This window comes from Bubalus kerabau, chromosome 20, assembly GCF_029407905.1.
Source record: "Bubalus kerabau isolate K-KA32 ecotype Philippines breed swamp buffalo chromosome 20, PCC_UOA_SB_1v2, whole genome shotgun sequence".
NCBI lineage: Eukaryota > Metazoa > Chordata > Mammalia > Artiodactyla > Bovidae > Bubalus > Bubalus kerabau.
In genome coordinates, this window is record NC_073643.1 from 56713653 (window position 1) to 56728193 (window position 14541).

Here is a 14541-nt window from a genome sequence, read left to right on the forward strand (position 1 = left end):
AGACTGGCTGAATTAGGATCTCTAGGTGGGCCTAAGAACCTGCAATTTAATAAGAATGCCTCCCACCACCACCTCTCTTCACCTACCCCAGTAAGAATAGAGACACGTCTGTTCAGAGGAGGGTCTGGGTGTCAGACTAACCTGGGCTTGAGTCTTGACCCTTCCAGATCCTTGCTTCCTTCTCTCTGCCTCAGCTTGCTCATCTGTACAATGGGTATCCTCATAGAACCAGGAGCATGGGGTGGCTGTGAGATGTACATGATTCAAGGAAGAATTCAGCACAGCACCTGGCACAAAAGAAACACTTAGTCCATTTTAGATGAACATAGCAATTGAATGTGGAGAAGGCAATGGCACCCCACTCCAGTACTCTTGCCTGGAAAATCCCATGGGCGGAGGAGCCTGGTAGGCTGCAGTCCATGGGGTCACTAAGAGTCAGACACGACTGAGCGACTTCACTTTTACTTTTCACTTTTCTGCATTGGAGAAGGAAATGGCAACCCACTCCAGTGTTCTAGCCTGGAGAATCCCAGGGACGGGAGAGCCTGGTGAGCTGCCGTCTATGGGGTCGCACAGAGTTGGACACGACTGAAGCGACTTAGCAGCAGAAGCAGCAGCAGCAATTGAATGAAGCACTGAACTCTACTCAGCCCCCTTGTCTCTGCTTCCTCTCCAGGCCCTGGCCTGGCCTTTATCGCCTACCCCAAGGCCGTCACCATGATGCCCCTCTCCCCACTCTGGGCCACCTTGTTCTTCATGATGCTCATCTTCCTGGGCCTGGACAGCCAGGTAAGCGGGGAGCCCAGGTGGCAGCAGCAGGGGGGCAGGTGCTGCTCCCAGGAACAGATCTGGGGCCTGCACACCACGTCCTGGTTCTGGTCAGTCAGGACCAACCAGATCATAAAAGACTTGGGAACATAGAAAAGCATCTGCTTCCTTACTTGATCTCCGCATCAGGGCTCCCATGACATCTCCCAGGTGGCCACCTGGGTGGGTCCTAGGTACCACCACCAGCTCCCGCTCCCCCCACATCCGCACCCTGCCCCCACCCGCCTCTGTTCTCCTGCCTCTCCCAGACCCACCCCCACTTGGCAGCCCACCTTCCTCCGTGAAGGATGTGGAGTTAGAACTAACAATTTATCTGTTTGCATTTTCCTTTCTCTTAACGCAAATGTATGCACTTACATCTTTTCGCCCCCGCCCACCCTCCCACCCTCCTTCAATCCCCTCTTTGGTTTTCCTCCTGGAATCCTGTGGCCTCTTCATCTCCAGATGTCAACCCTTGGCCCTGCTGCTGTATTGTGGCTGGCCTTCCAGCCAAAGCCAGGCGCTCTGAGGCTCTCAGACAGGGGTCTCTTGGTGAGGTGCTCCCCGCCCCCCTACCTGTGACCTTGTGCAAGTCACTCAGCATCCAGGCCCCGTCGCTGGCGAGGCTGTCAATCCAGCCACGTCCTATTTCTTGCCCTGGATGGTTTCTCAGAAACTGCTAAGCCGAGCTGTAGAAGCACCGGGTGTTTTTGCTGATAACCGTCCCTCTGTTGTCGCCGGCAGAGGCCTCAGGAGGGATCAGCAGCTTGTGTGACAGTGACAGGCCTGTCTCCTCAGAGGGGTGTGGGGCCGGCCCTGGGCTCTGCGAGCCCCTGGGCTGAGCCAGACCAGCACTAGGGCTGAGATACTCTGTTTGCAAAGGGGGCCTGGGGCCCCAGGGTGGGGGGTGGCTGCTCAGACCACCCCCAAGTGTGCCTGGGCTGTGTCCTCAGTGTTTAATCATGATAGCCATATGGGCTGGGGGCAGGGGGCTTCTGTTATCCCCATTTTACAGAGGAAGAAGCAGGCTCAGAAAGGCCAAGTGACTTGACGGGATATGCTCCCAGGTCTCTGCACCTCGTAGCCCATCTGCTCTGATGCCTCGTCAGTTTAAGTGCTGGATCAACAGCGTCCCCTGAGTCCCCTTCCTTCCCTATAAACCCTAGAAAAAGGACAAGCACAGCTAGTCTTCCCCTAGAGACAGGACAGCCTGGAGGCCAGGAGCTTGGGCGTTGGAGTCTAGACTGAGTTCAAGTCCCAACTCTTGCCAGCTGTGTGACTCTGGGCTGTGCTGCAGTCCCTTTGCACAATGAGGATGGAAATACCTTCCCTGGGGAGATAGACATGGACCAGAAAAGACATGGAGCCAAGCAGTGGCTCCAGGGACGGGGGGTGCCCCCAAATAATGACCCCCCAGTGCCCCACAGTGGTGACAGCCCAGCCTCTGGAACAAGATTGCCTGGTTCAAATTCAGGCTCTAAATGGTTAGACCTTTTTGACCTCAGGGCAAGTTACTTACACTGCTATGCTTCTGTGTCTTCTTTACAAAAGAGGGACAATACTAGAACTTAATACATAGTGGTTAAAAAAATTAACATCTATTAACTACCTAGAACCTCTGAGCCTGGCACACAACAAGCACCGTATGTTCACCACATGATGAACACGGTTGTTATAATTCATTTATCAAACATTTTCTGAGCGTCTGCTCGGTGCCACTGGAAGTAGATATCAGTTACATGGCCCCTGCCTTCCAGGATCTCACTTTTTTGTAAGGAGACAGATCTAAGCAAGCATGGACCCTACAGATGAGGGGTATGGACTGGGCCTGGAATAGGGGCTGGGGTTTGTTCTGCCCAAGTCTAGGGCAAGAAGAAGCAGTCAGGAAAAGGCTCATGCAGGAGACCTGCCCACAGGGCTGGGAGAACTCCGGGAAGGGGTGAGGGATATGCTGGGCTATTTGGTCTGGGTGTTAAGGGTTGAGTAGGAGTGTGACTGATCTCACTCCTGGCCCTGCTCAGCATAGTGGGACACAGATGCATAGTGGCTCAAGCTCTGCCATCTAAACTTGCCCAGCCCAAACACAAGAGCTGGGTATTAGCTCCCCTGATTGCCCTCCCCCCGGCAGAAGGCCACCCACCCTCCAGAAGCAAAGGGCAGGGGCACTGTCACAGGCCTGGAGGATGCAGTAAGTCAGGCCCCCACAGACTGATCAGAGCCCTCAGCTCTCAAGACAGTTACCCAAACTGCCATCTTGCTTCCCAGGCCAAGACTGGATCTCATTTATTTCGTCCACCCCAGAACAAGGCCCAGCACATGGGCACATGACTGGCAGCATAAAGGAGAAGGAATTCTAGCTTTAGAGTCAGGAGACCTCATCTCAAGGCCTGACTCTCCTGCTTCCTAGCTGAGAGACTTTGGGCTGGTCACCTTCCCTCTCTGAGCCTCAGGGTCCTCTTGTGTTGAATGGGCCTGCTGGCATTCTGTAAGCGCGGGGGATACTGTTGTTATTTTTGGGTCCTCCGTCAGGGTGAGGAAGTGTGGCAATGAAGGCAAGGCCCAGTGGGGAGGGAAGCCCAGGCTTTAGGGCTGCTGTGTCTGCCTGGAGCCAGGGCCTCTAATGGCCTTTCTCTGGGGCTTCACACCGTCATTTCTGCCCCGTCCAGTTTGTGTGCGTGGAGAGCCTGGTGACCGCCGTGGTAGACATGTACCCCAAGGTCTTCCGGAGGGGCTATCGGCGGGAGTTGCTCATCCTGGCCCTGTCGGTCACCTCCTACTTTCTGGGCCTTGTGATGTTAACGGAGGTGAGTGATAGCCACACAGGTAAGTGACGTGGACAGGGTAACACGAGGCGTAAGTGCCTGGGCTTTGGTGGCGCTAGTGGTAAAGAGCCCGCCTGGCAGTGCAAGAGGCATAAGAGACGCGAGTTTGATTCCTGGGTCAGGAAGATCCCCTGGAGGCGGGCATGGCAACCCACTCCAGTATTCTTGCTTGGAGAACCCCATGGACAGAGGAGCCTGGTGGACTACAGTCCATGAGGCCATGAAGAGTCGGACACAACTGAAGGAACTTAGCATGGACACGTTTGGGTTAGACGGATCTGACATCACATCCCAGCTCTGACCTTGACTGGCTGGGTGACCCTGCCTCCAGGTCCAGCACTTCTCAGCGACTCTGTGTTCTCGTGTTCGTAATGAGTCATCGTGAGACTCCATGGAAGTTCTCATTCAGCACTTGTATAAGTGCTCGGCTCCAGGTCTCCACCGCCAGAAGGAGTAAAACTCACAGTGAGGAAGGCTGGGTTTACCTGGTCGTTATGAGCAGCCATGGCAACCCACTCCAGTGTTCTTGCCTGGAGAATCCCCATGGACAGAGGAGCCTGGCGGGCTACAGTCCATGGGGTCGCAAAGAGTCGGACACGACTGAGCAACTGAGCCCATGAGCATCCAGATGCCCAGGCTACCCCTTTTAGTAAAACTTCTGGGCGAAGGAGGCACTGTCTGCCGGAGAACCCTCAGCTAGTGACTTTCACTGGCCTCAAGTTCAGAACAGACTTCATCACTGAGGAACCTGGACGCCTTCAGGCACTGTGTGCTCCAGCTCCAACCCTCCGCATGTCCCCTCTTGTCTCTGCCAGGCCTGGAGGGGGCAAGGAGGGGCTCAACACACCCCCAAATTCAGACAGTCTCATAAAGCCATGATTCTCTTCCCTCCTGCAGCATCCTGTCTAATAAATACTTTCTTAAGTACCTTGGGGAGGCAAAATTAGGTATCTTTTTACCCACACTCACAAAATTAATTAATTTTAAAAACCAAGCCACTCTCCACCTCCAAATAACCAAAAAAACTATTGCCAGGAGACACAAAGGGGTTTTGTAAGGAACATGGAAAAAGTGAGGGATTTCAGAATCTGTCAAAGCAGCTGATGTGGTACTGAGGTTGGTCTGCTGACCTTCGTCATTCTCTGCCTCTCAACTAAAAAAAGCCACCTCCTCCTGGAAGCCTCCTCTGCTTTCCTTCCCACCCAGAACTTCATTCTAAGCTCGATCCAGTCTCCATCTGGACATTACAGTGACCTGTCTGTTCACCTGCCCCACCAGGCCCCAAGGTCCTCAGGAACAGGAGCCGGCTTTGATCTGTTCTGTGCCCTTGGGGCCTGGCCCAGGGTGTATAATTCCTGCTCCTATTCATTGTCACATTAATGGGAGTGATAATCAGCATTTGAGCAAATGAATGGTGCCACACTTCCCCCCTGCCTCTCTCCACACAACCAGTGAGCAGGGCCTCATTAAGTGCTGATTAATTACACAAAGTAGAGTCTTTTGTCACGCACAAATTGGGGGGTTACCTGATGCTTTCAAGAGGCTGGTGGGGCTACAGGAAAAGCAGGCATTCGGGGGCATCCTCGGCTTGCAGCAGGCCCGTTGGTGGAGGGCTGTCCTGGACACCAGCTGGCCGGCCCTGGTACCCTGGCTCACAGAGCCCTCTCCCAGGCCTTGGGCCCCAGGCCCATCAGGGAGCCAGCGCTGTGCCTGCCCTGGACTGTGGGAATCAGCAGACACTCAGGCCCCACACACCCACCTTCGCCCTCTGCAGAGGCGTGTCTGTGAGTGACCACACAGGGAATTTAAACCTGCCAAATGGGCCGTGGCAGACTCAGTAATTGCTGGCAGGATCTTCTCCCTCATTTAAATGCATTTAAAGCTCTGCTCTAGGGGAAAATAGTCTGCAAATACCTGCTCCTCCACAGAGGTGAAGCCGTGGGTGGCGAAGGTCACAGGGTCTGCAGCCGGACGCCTGGGCCCGGGCCTGAGGCCCATGGCTGGGTGACCTGTAGTGACCAGTGGTACGTGTTCTTACCACCCCGGGGCTCCACTTCCCTGCGTGCGCACTGAGGACACCAGTAGCACCGGCCTTATGACCACACGAGGCAGGACCTACGAAAGCTGCTGTGTGGACGCGTAGGAGAGGGCACGGCTAGAGGCAGGGAGGCCTGTGGGGAGGCTGTCACAGCCCCCTGGAGGGAGGTGCTGAGCCCGCCCGACCTCCAGTCTCCAGTTTTCTGGGTTGTGGCTAGCATTCAGGGAGCAGAGACAAGACAAACCTCTGAGATCCCAGCAACCCCTGAGGGTGGTCTAAGGGTGGTGGGTGCAGCATTCAGAATGCTGGAGAGACCAGTCTGCCCTGGTGGACGTGACTCCAGTGTGGGAGGTGACCGCAGGGCAGGGCGCCCTCGCCGAGGCCAGCTGGCTAACCCTGCTCTCCCATATGTCTGTCTGTCCCTCTTCCCTGCATCTGTCCTCCCACCCTGCAGGGCGGTATGTACATCTTCCAGCTCTTTGACTCCTACGCCGCCAGTGGAATGTGCCTGCTCTTTGTGGCCATCTTCGAGTGCATCTGCATCGGCTGGGTGTACGGTGAGTGGAGGCCGAGCCTGCCACCCCCCAGCACCCGGAACCTGGGTGGGCTGGGCTTCCCTGTGGCCCGTCTCCATCTCCATCAGCCTCTTCCTCTCAGGGATGTCTTGGGTTCTCCCACCTGTTGGAAGACCCTCCTGCTTCTATACCCTTTTGCAGCACAGGGAGGGGTTCCAGGCTCAGGCACTGTAACCTTGGGTCCATCCTTCTGCCCCTGAGGCTCAGTTTTCCCATCTGTATAATGGAGTAGTCATCACCGTGGCTCCCGGTAGGAGGGACTGTAGACAAACCAGCCAGCCCAGTGACTGGCCCTCAGCACCTGCCTTTGGGTCTTCCTGTTCCCCAGACAGAGTGAGTGGATGCGAGTTGCTGGGCTTGTGAATACCCACCAGCCCTTCTGTCTGAGCCCCAACCCCCACCCCACCCATGCAGGTCAGCCAGCCTGACCGCGCTCAGAGAAACCACCTTCCACCTTTTCCCCAGAAACTCCTAACTGAGTCAGGAGGGGTCTCTTCAGAGCCCCTTCTGCCACAGTTTATCCTAACGCCGCACATCGCTAACACCCTGGTAGTTTCTAAGCGCTAAGTAGGGTCCCTGCCGCAATTTGTCTCCTGCCGGAATTTTCTCCTGCCGGGGAATGCAGACACTCATCGCCTTTCCTCTGAGACTTGTACAGAAATTCTCTGGGGTGTCCTGTAATAAAGCAGGGTGCCTTCTGCTTTATTCTGGACAGGAAGCAACCGCTTCTATGATAACATCGAAGACATGATTGGCTACCGGCCGTTGTCACTCATTAAATGGTGCTGGAAGATCGTGACCCCCGGGATCTGTGCGGTAAGGGTGCTGCCAGGAGCCACCTGCAGCCCACCACACCCCTACTTCTCCATCCCCAACCCACTTCTCCACCCCAGAGCCCAGGCCTGACTGAGGCCAAAACTGAGGAGGTGATGTCCCCCTGGGGGATCCTCTGTGCACTCAGAAAGTCCAAGGCGACTGACACCTTTCCAAGCCCGTATTTTTTTGGGGGACAGTCTCTGGGCTGGGCCAGGGGGCCTCACTAAGACCCCAGTCATGCCACCAGCTTGCTGTGTGACAGTGAGCAAGTCACCTCTCTTCCTGGGGCCACTGATTCTGAACCCGCAAGCCTGGGCAGATGGCACCCACCTCTGTGGGGGCTGAGGCATGAAGACATCTGGCTCTGCTGTTAACAATGAAGCAACAGCTTGAGGGTAACCAGAGGCTCACACTCTGCCCCTCAGACCAAACTGCGGAGAGGCCTTGGTGAAAGGATGTTTACTTAAAGAAACAAAACCGCTGCTCTTCACCCAGTCCTTGGCACTGGAAGTATCTCAGAGCATCTTCACCAACCATCTTAGTTCTGAAAGTCAGCTTTGAAACCAGCCCTGAGAAGTAGCTAGAAAAAAATTAAAATTTCTGAGTGTTCAGAGGCTGGGGATCGGGCTCCTGGGGGGTCGAGGAGGGTCTCCTGGGACCTGTGCAACCTGTTCCCTGTGCGTCTCGCTGTGGACAGGCAGGGTGCCACCTTTCCGAGGCCACCGTACGGGGTCGACCATCTCCCCTGCTGGCCACCCGCACCCAGGCTGAGGGCCGCCCCGGGGACCTCTCCCCATCTCTCCGCAGGGCATCTTCATTTTCTTCCTGGTCAAATACAAGCCCCTCAAGTACAACAATGTGTACACCTACCCCGCCTGGGGCTATGGCATTGGCTGGCTCATGGCCCTGTCCTCCATGCTCTGCATCCCGGTCTGGGTCTGCATCAAGGTGTGGAAGACAGAGGGGACGCTGCCAGAGGTGAGCAGCCCGGGAGGAGGGGTCAGTGAGGATGGGGCGGCGGGGGGGTGTGACACAGGGAGGGGCTGGCTATGCTGGGGAGGGCTGTGCTGGTGAGTGTGACTGTGCCCACGGGAGCCTCTGGGTCCCTGCTTCCTCATCTGGGCCACGGGCGTGATGAGAACATGCCCCCACGTATCTCCTGGGGAAGCCCGGCCAGCTCCTCCATGGCAGGGGTTCATCGGTACTGCTGTGCTGAGGCCTGGAGATTGAGCTGCTTTCCCTGAGTTCAGCCTCGGTTTTCCCATCTGCAAAGTGGGTCAGCAGCAGTCCCTCACTTACAGAAGTGGTTTGAGGACTCAGTGAGTACACAGAGGGACAGCACTTGAGCCAGGACTTGGGGGAAGGAGGGGCCAAGTGTCAGCTCCTGGTGTCCTGTCAACCCCATTCATTAAGGACCCTGTTTCCAGGGCGCAGGGAGAGGGTCTGACATCTGGGGTCATCTATCCCATGCCGTCATCGTGCAGAGCTCTCTCTGTTCTGCATCTCCTCTATCCTCAGAGAAATTCAGGCGCTTGCCTAAGATCAGACTGCCAAGAATTAGCAGACCGACCATTTTCAACAATTCTATTGACATGTTTTCTGTATCATAAAATTCACCATTTCTGGTATGATTCAATGGCGTGTTTTTTGTAGCAGTGTTCTGTGTCGTGCCGTCATCACCATAAATCCATTTGCAAACATTTTTATTTATTTACACATATTTTTAGGTATTCATAAGATTCCCAGTGTCTGTTCCCAGTAAGCCCTGTCCCAAGCCCCAGACACCCAGAAATCTCTCTGTATGTGCTGCTTCGGGGCACTTCCTGCCAATGGAATCGTGCTGCCCATGGTCTCCTGGTTGTTTAGTGAATTTGGACCCCGGCTCGTCATAGCCTGGACCCCCTCTCCCTCTTCATTCTCCTTTCCTACCTGCGGGGGTCAGGAGGTCTGAGTCAGCTTCATGCCCCTTTTCCTAACTGTGTGCTCTGTGCCAGATGCTGCTGTAAGCCGTCGACAGTCAGTAGGCTGCCGACTCCTCACAGCTGTCCTGTGAGGTGGAGGTGCTTCTTGTCCCCACGTCACAGGTGAGGAAGCTGAGCACAGAGAGGGGAAGCAAGTTGCCCCAGGGCACACAGCCTTGGAGTGGTGGAGCAGGTACCTGAGGCTGTGCCTTCGTGCCCCATACCCCTTGCCTGGTTCCAGCCCCAGTGCAGCACCCCGGGGTCTTGGGGCTGAGCTGTGTCTCACAGACGTGCGGCCTGTGTGGCAATGCCCCCCAAGGCGAGTGCCAGCCCAGAGTCAGCTCCAGCCAGCCTTCCTGTCCACCCAGAGAAGAGCCAGCACCCAGCCAGGGGGAGCAAGCCGAGAGGGAAGGTCCCTTTCTCCAGCCTGCTCCTGCCCCCAGAGCAAGGCCAGGTCCTCCGCTCCTGTAGGGAATGTAGGGCAAGGGCAGTTGTTGATTCTGATTTGGGACCAGGCGTGTGCAGAGGAGAGCTGCCCTGGAGCCCAAATACCTTGGCCCTGGCTGGCCCCTGCCAGCGAGTTCACATCCCTCCATTTCCAGAGGGGCTTCCCAGGTGGCGCTAGTGGTAAAGAACCTGCCTGCCAGTGCAGGAAATGTAAGTGATGCGGGTTCTATTCCTGGGTTGGGAAGATACCCTGGGAAGGGAAATGGCAACCCACTCCAGTTTTCTTGCCTGGGAGAATCCTATGGACAGAGGAGCTTGGCGGGCTACAAGTCCATAGGGTGTCAAGAGTCAGACATGACTGAAGACACTTAGCACACATGCATGCATTTCCAGAAGTTTCTGCCAGCTGATGAGAAGGATCTGGAAGGAAAGATGGGGGTCAGAGAGTTGCTATGAGGGTGGGTAGTCTGTGCTAAGAGCCATGCACAGGTCAACAAATCTGAGGACACCTCAGGAGAATGACACTCGAGGCAGGTGCCGCTCTGAACCTCTTCGACAGATGAGAGACTGAGATGCAGGGGGTTAAGTTCTTGCCTCAGTGAAGCGGTGGAACTGGGAGTCCAGCCCAGGCACCCGGCTCCAGAGCCTATGCTCCCAGCTCCTGTCCTGTGTCAAGATCCTAGCGCCTTGCCTGGCACCTAGGAGATGCTCCACATGATGGTATTATGGGGGGAAGAGGGGCATCCTGCCAGTTAATTCCTCTTGGGCAGAATAGCCCCAGCCTATTAGGCATGGCAGAATCTGAACGTGAAAACAGACCCTTGATCGTAAGAAACTAGCACCCCAAAGTCCTTCCAGCCTTCCTGGGGAAAGGCCCCAGGAAGGACCTCCCAAATTCTGGCCTGACGTCTTCTGGAGGTGCACATGAGGCTGAGGTGGGGGAGTGGGGGAGGGTGCCAGGCAGGATCAAGAGGCAGGAGCATGTGTCGGGGTAGAGTGGACGATGGCCACCCTGTCTGCCCAGCACACTGCCGGCCACTCTGCAGGGTTGGGGCCTTAGCGAGAATGTTTCCATCTTCAGACACACACCTCCTGTTCCCTCGACGGGGATGATGGGCATGATGACGGCCTTCTATGGGAAACATACCCATTTATGCAGCTGCTAAGTCGCTTCAGTCGTGTCCGACTCTGTGTGACCCCATAGACGGCAGCCCATGAGGCTGCCCCGTCCCTGGGATTCTCCAGGCAAGAACACTGGAGTGGGTTGCCATTTCCTTCTCCAATGCATGAAAGTGAAAAGTGAAAATGAAGTCGCTCAGTCGTGTCGGACTCTTAGTGACCCCATGGACTGCGGCCCACCAGGCTCCTCCATCCATGGTATTTTCCAGGCAAGAGTGCTGGAGTGGGGTGCCATTGCCTTCTCCGCCATTTATGCAGAGACCACTGTATAAACGGCCCTGGAGGTGCTGTAGCTCACCCTCACAGCAGAGTCCCCAGGAGGAACAGCTGGCCCATCTCACAGGTGGGACAGCGCAGCTCAGTGATGTTAGGTGACTGGCCCCACACGCAGCGAGGCCAAGCAGGGACTCAGACCCCAGCCTCAGTCTGCCCAGGAAGGAAGGATGTGGCCTGGGTACAGCTCCTGAGTCCTGGTCATCTGCAGCGGGCCAGGTACAGGGCAGCCAACTCCACTCATCGTCTCCTTCCTCACCCAGTGCTGGTACCCTGTGGTCCCCATGTCCCGGGGTGGGGGCGGGAAACAGATCTCCAGGTCGACGCATCGCCCAGGGCAGAGCTCCAAGCCTGGCCTACCATTTCCATGCCCCCCTGCCCCCCGAGGTGTCCGCTGTGCAGATGGGAGGCGCTGAGGCAGGGCCCCCCAGGGACTCCAACAGCCGGTCTTCTCAGACAGCTCTTTTCCTCTCCAACCGTGTAGAGATTCCGCAAGTTGATGACCCCCAGCGCCGACCTGAAACTGCGGGGCACGCTTGGGGCAGGCCCACGGACGGTGGCGGTTAATGACTGTGACGCCAAACTCAAGGGCGATGGGGCCGTTGCGGCAATTACAGAGAAGGAGACGCACTTCTGAGCGCCCCGCCACCTCGATGTCCCTCCTCCTGCTCCTCGCCCCCTGCCGTCCACCACCGTGTGTACAAATGAACACCTGAACCGCGTACTTCACCTAATGGTAGAGGCTTGCTCGTTTCTGTTTTGTTTTTGTTTTGTTTTTTTGCACAGGATTTATTAACAAGTTAATTTTAAGGTGGCCGCGCCCACTCTGGTTTCAAGTCATGCCCCTTCCTCGTCCCATCCCGCAACTGCTGTGAGAGTAACGATGCGAAGAGATAACCCTATAGAGAGACTTCTCATGCCAGGAGGGTATAACCAGTATTCCCTGGGGTTAGGAAGAAGTCGTACCATAGGACCGGAATTTTTTATCCTCGGGCTGTGGGGTGAGCGGGTAGGAGTGACGTCTGCCTCCTCCGTCAGCCTCTGAACCGACCTGTCCGTGCCCCGCGTCAGGCCAGTCTGTCTGTCTCCAAGCCACCTGAAGCCCCTCCCTTGCCCATCCTCCCCGGCTTCCCGAGGTGGTGGGTTTGCAGACAGCGAAGCTGTGTCAGAGAAGAAAACATCCCGGCCTACTCAGGACTCCTGGGCGGCAGGCCCCCCTCTGCCCTGGTCCCACGGAGTGACCTGGGCTCTTCCCAGCCCTCCTGGGTCTCCCCCGTGGGGACAGCTGGGTCAGGTGAGCTCTGGGGGTTTCTGCCTGGCCTGGCCGCACCTCTCCGGGGATCCTTTGCATGCCTCCTGGGCGTGCAGACCTGCTGTTGATCTTGGATTCTTCTGAAGACTTGCCACTCTTCACTCCCTTCTTTAAAGCAAGTTTATCCTGGAAACCATGGGGCTTGTGAGAGGTTCCCTCCCGTGGAGACCAGCCTGGTCCTTGGCCCCGCAGACAGTTGGGCTCCTCCGGGCCATCTGCTCGCTCTCTTGGCTCTGCCGCTCTGTCCTCCTCAGCAGGCTGGCTGGAGGCGCCTGGCTGATGGTTCCTGGGCTCCGTCCTGCTTGTGGCTGTCTGTCCTACCACTGCCCCTGCCGGGGTCTGCACCATGTGACCCCCCACCAGCCTCCTGGGTCAGAGCTGCGGTTGGGCCTGGAGTTGGGTTTTGTCCTTCGGCCCCTTCTTCATCCCCCAACCTCGTCTCCTCCCTCTGGGCTTCCCCCTGCCCTCTTCCCTTGCCTGCATTCCTGTGACCCCCCAGTCCTTGCCCACCGTTTCTGCCACCAGCAGAGCCCTGGGATCCTCACAAGGCTTCTCCTCTACCTTTTCCCCAGGAGTTCGCCCGCCTGCCTCTCTGGCCAAGGGCTGAGGAGCCTCAGAGCTCACTGGTGTGGAGCCCTGGGCTCCCATCCCCTCCCTCCCTCGAACAGCTCCAGGGTCTGGGGCAGCAGCTGGCACTGTTCCGGGCCTCCCTGGCTGGTCCCTCTCTTCCTTAATGGGCTTTGATGTCAAGCCTCTGCCTTGGATCCTGAGTTATCTGGGGACAGGCAAGGTGCATCCTTTACCCTTCTACTTTCTGTGCCCAGTCTTATGCGGTGGCAATGCAAGCCTTCTCCAAACAGAGGATTTAGTTTCCTGGAATAAACCTGTGTGTCTGATTCACCCCAACGCCCAGCTGCTCGGCCCCCAGCGGTCCCCGTCTGAAGCCCGCGTTTGCTAAGAGAGAGGCCAAGCGCCGCCACCACCCAGGCAGGTCGGGGTGTCTGGTTCCAGGGCCCCCGCCCCCTTTTGCACACAGCCCGGCATCTTCTTGACCTGTCTGTTCCGGTGGACCCCGGAAATGGATGCAGGAAGATCGGGGCCCTGGCTGAGCCCCTGCCTGTGTCTGCCCTCCTCGGCCCTTCTCACAACAGGCTGGGGTGGGGTCTCCCCACTTCTGCTGCTACCGATTCCCCACCCACCGTGGTCACCAATGCACTGCCCCTCTGCCTCGCTGGGGACGCGATGCTTGTGTGGCACTCAACACTTCACTCACTTAACGGGACTCATGGGCCAGGGCGGAGGGAGGGCTTTTGTTCTTCGCTTTTTATAATTTCCTACTAGTATCTGGGTAACTTGGGGCGGGGGGCAGGGAGGGAAACGTGGGGGCAGGCGAAACGTCATCACGGTGACTCTTTTTGATATTCATTAGAAACAATACATCCTTTCTGAGATATTTACAGTATTATTAAAAACTGAAAAAGGTTGTACTGTTTTGCATAATGAACGTTTTTATGGGGTATTCAAAGGGTACACGATTGTCTGCTTACTCATTTTTAAAAATTAAAAGAAATGAACCAACTCTCTGTGGCTCTTCCTGGCGGAGTGGTTGTAACTCATCGGGTGATTCTCCTGGTTCTCTGACTTCCGTGATGTTCCTGCAAAACCATCTGGGTTCCATGTTTGGGGGTGGTTGTTTCAACGGAGGGGGTTATCAGTTAGAAACACCCAGGGCTGTTTCAGAAGCCCACACTGCCTTTCATGTGATCACCATACAATGAATGGCTACTGTCTGCTAAGTGGTTTACAAGAGTTGTCTTTCTAATCCAGCCACAACCCCACTTTGTTTATTCCTTCCCCCAGGTTGGCTGAGAGCTGCAAATTTTGGAAAATGGGGTTTGGTGTTCGGTGGGTTCTATCGAGCACCCCGCATGTTCCCTGCATGGACCCAGGACTAGGGGTACTGAGACAAGTAGAACGGTGCCTGTGCCGCTCCAGACTGGGGGGCATGTAGAGGGAGAAGCTCTCTGCCTTGGCCGGTCTTCTCCAGCCAGTTGAGCTCCGCAGTGTGGCCCTGGGCAAGGCTGCCCACTTGTCTGGGCCTTGGCTTGGCGGTCAGTAGAGTGGTGAAGAAAATGTGACCCAGAGAGGAAACATAACCAGCTCAGGGTTCCCCCAGAAGTCCTCTACCCTCGTGTCTCATACTCAGCCCCTGGCACCCTCTCAGGCTGTGAAAACTCAAGCAAGCCCTTGGCCTGGGCACCTCCTGACCCCGTAGAGAGCTGAGTCAGACTCTGTTGCCAACTCCTGGCCT

General features: G+C 56.3%; 1 protein-coding gene across 1 annotated transcript in view; it reads left to right on the forward strand.

The window, feature by feature from the left end:
• SLC6A11 (solute carrier family 6 member 11) overlaps positions 1 to 11647 on the forward strand; it is a 122986-nt gene extending 111339 nt beyond the window's left edge. The window contains exons 9-14 of the mRNA XM_055557868.1: positions 677 to 789; positions 3474 to 3611; positions 6122 to 6224; positions 6958 to 7058; positions 7866 to 8036; positions 11403 to 11647. Coding sequence (XP_055413843.1) covers positions 677 to 789; positions 3474 to 3611; positions 6122 to 6224; positions 6958 to 7058; positions 7866 to 8036; positions 11403 to 11555 — 779 coding nt within the window. The 3' untranslated portion in view covers positions 11556 to 11647. The remainder of the gene's footprint in view (positions 1 to 676; positions 790 to 3473; positions 3612 to 6121; positions 6225 to 6957; positions 7059 to 7865; positions 8037 to 11402) is intronic.
• Positions 11648 to 14541: the final 2894 nt, after the last annotated feature.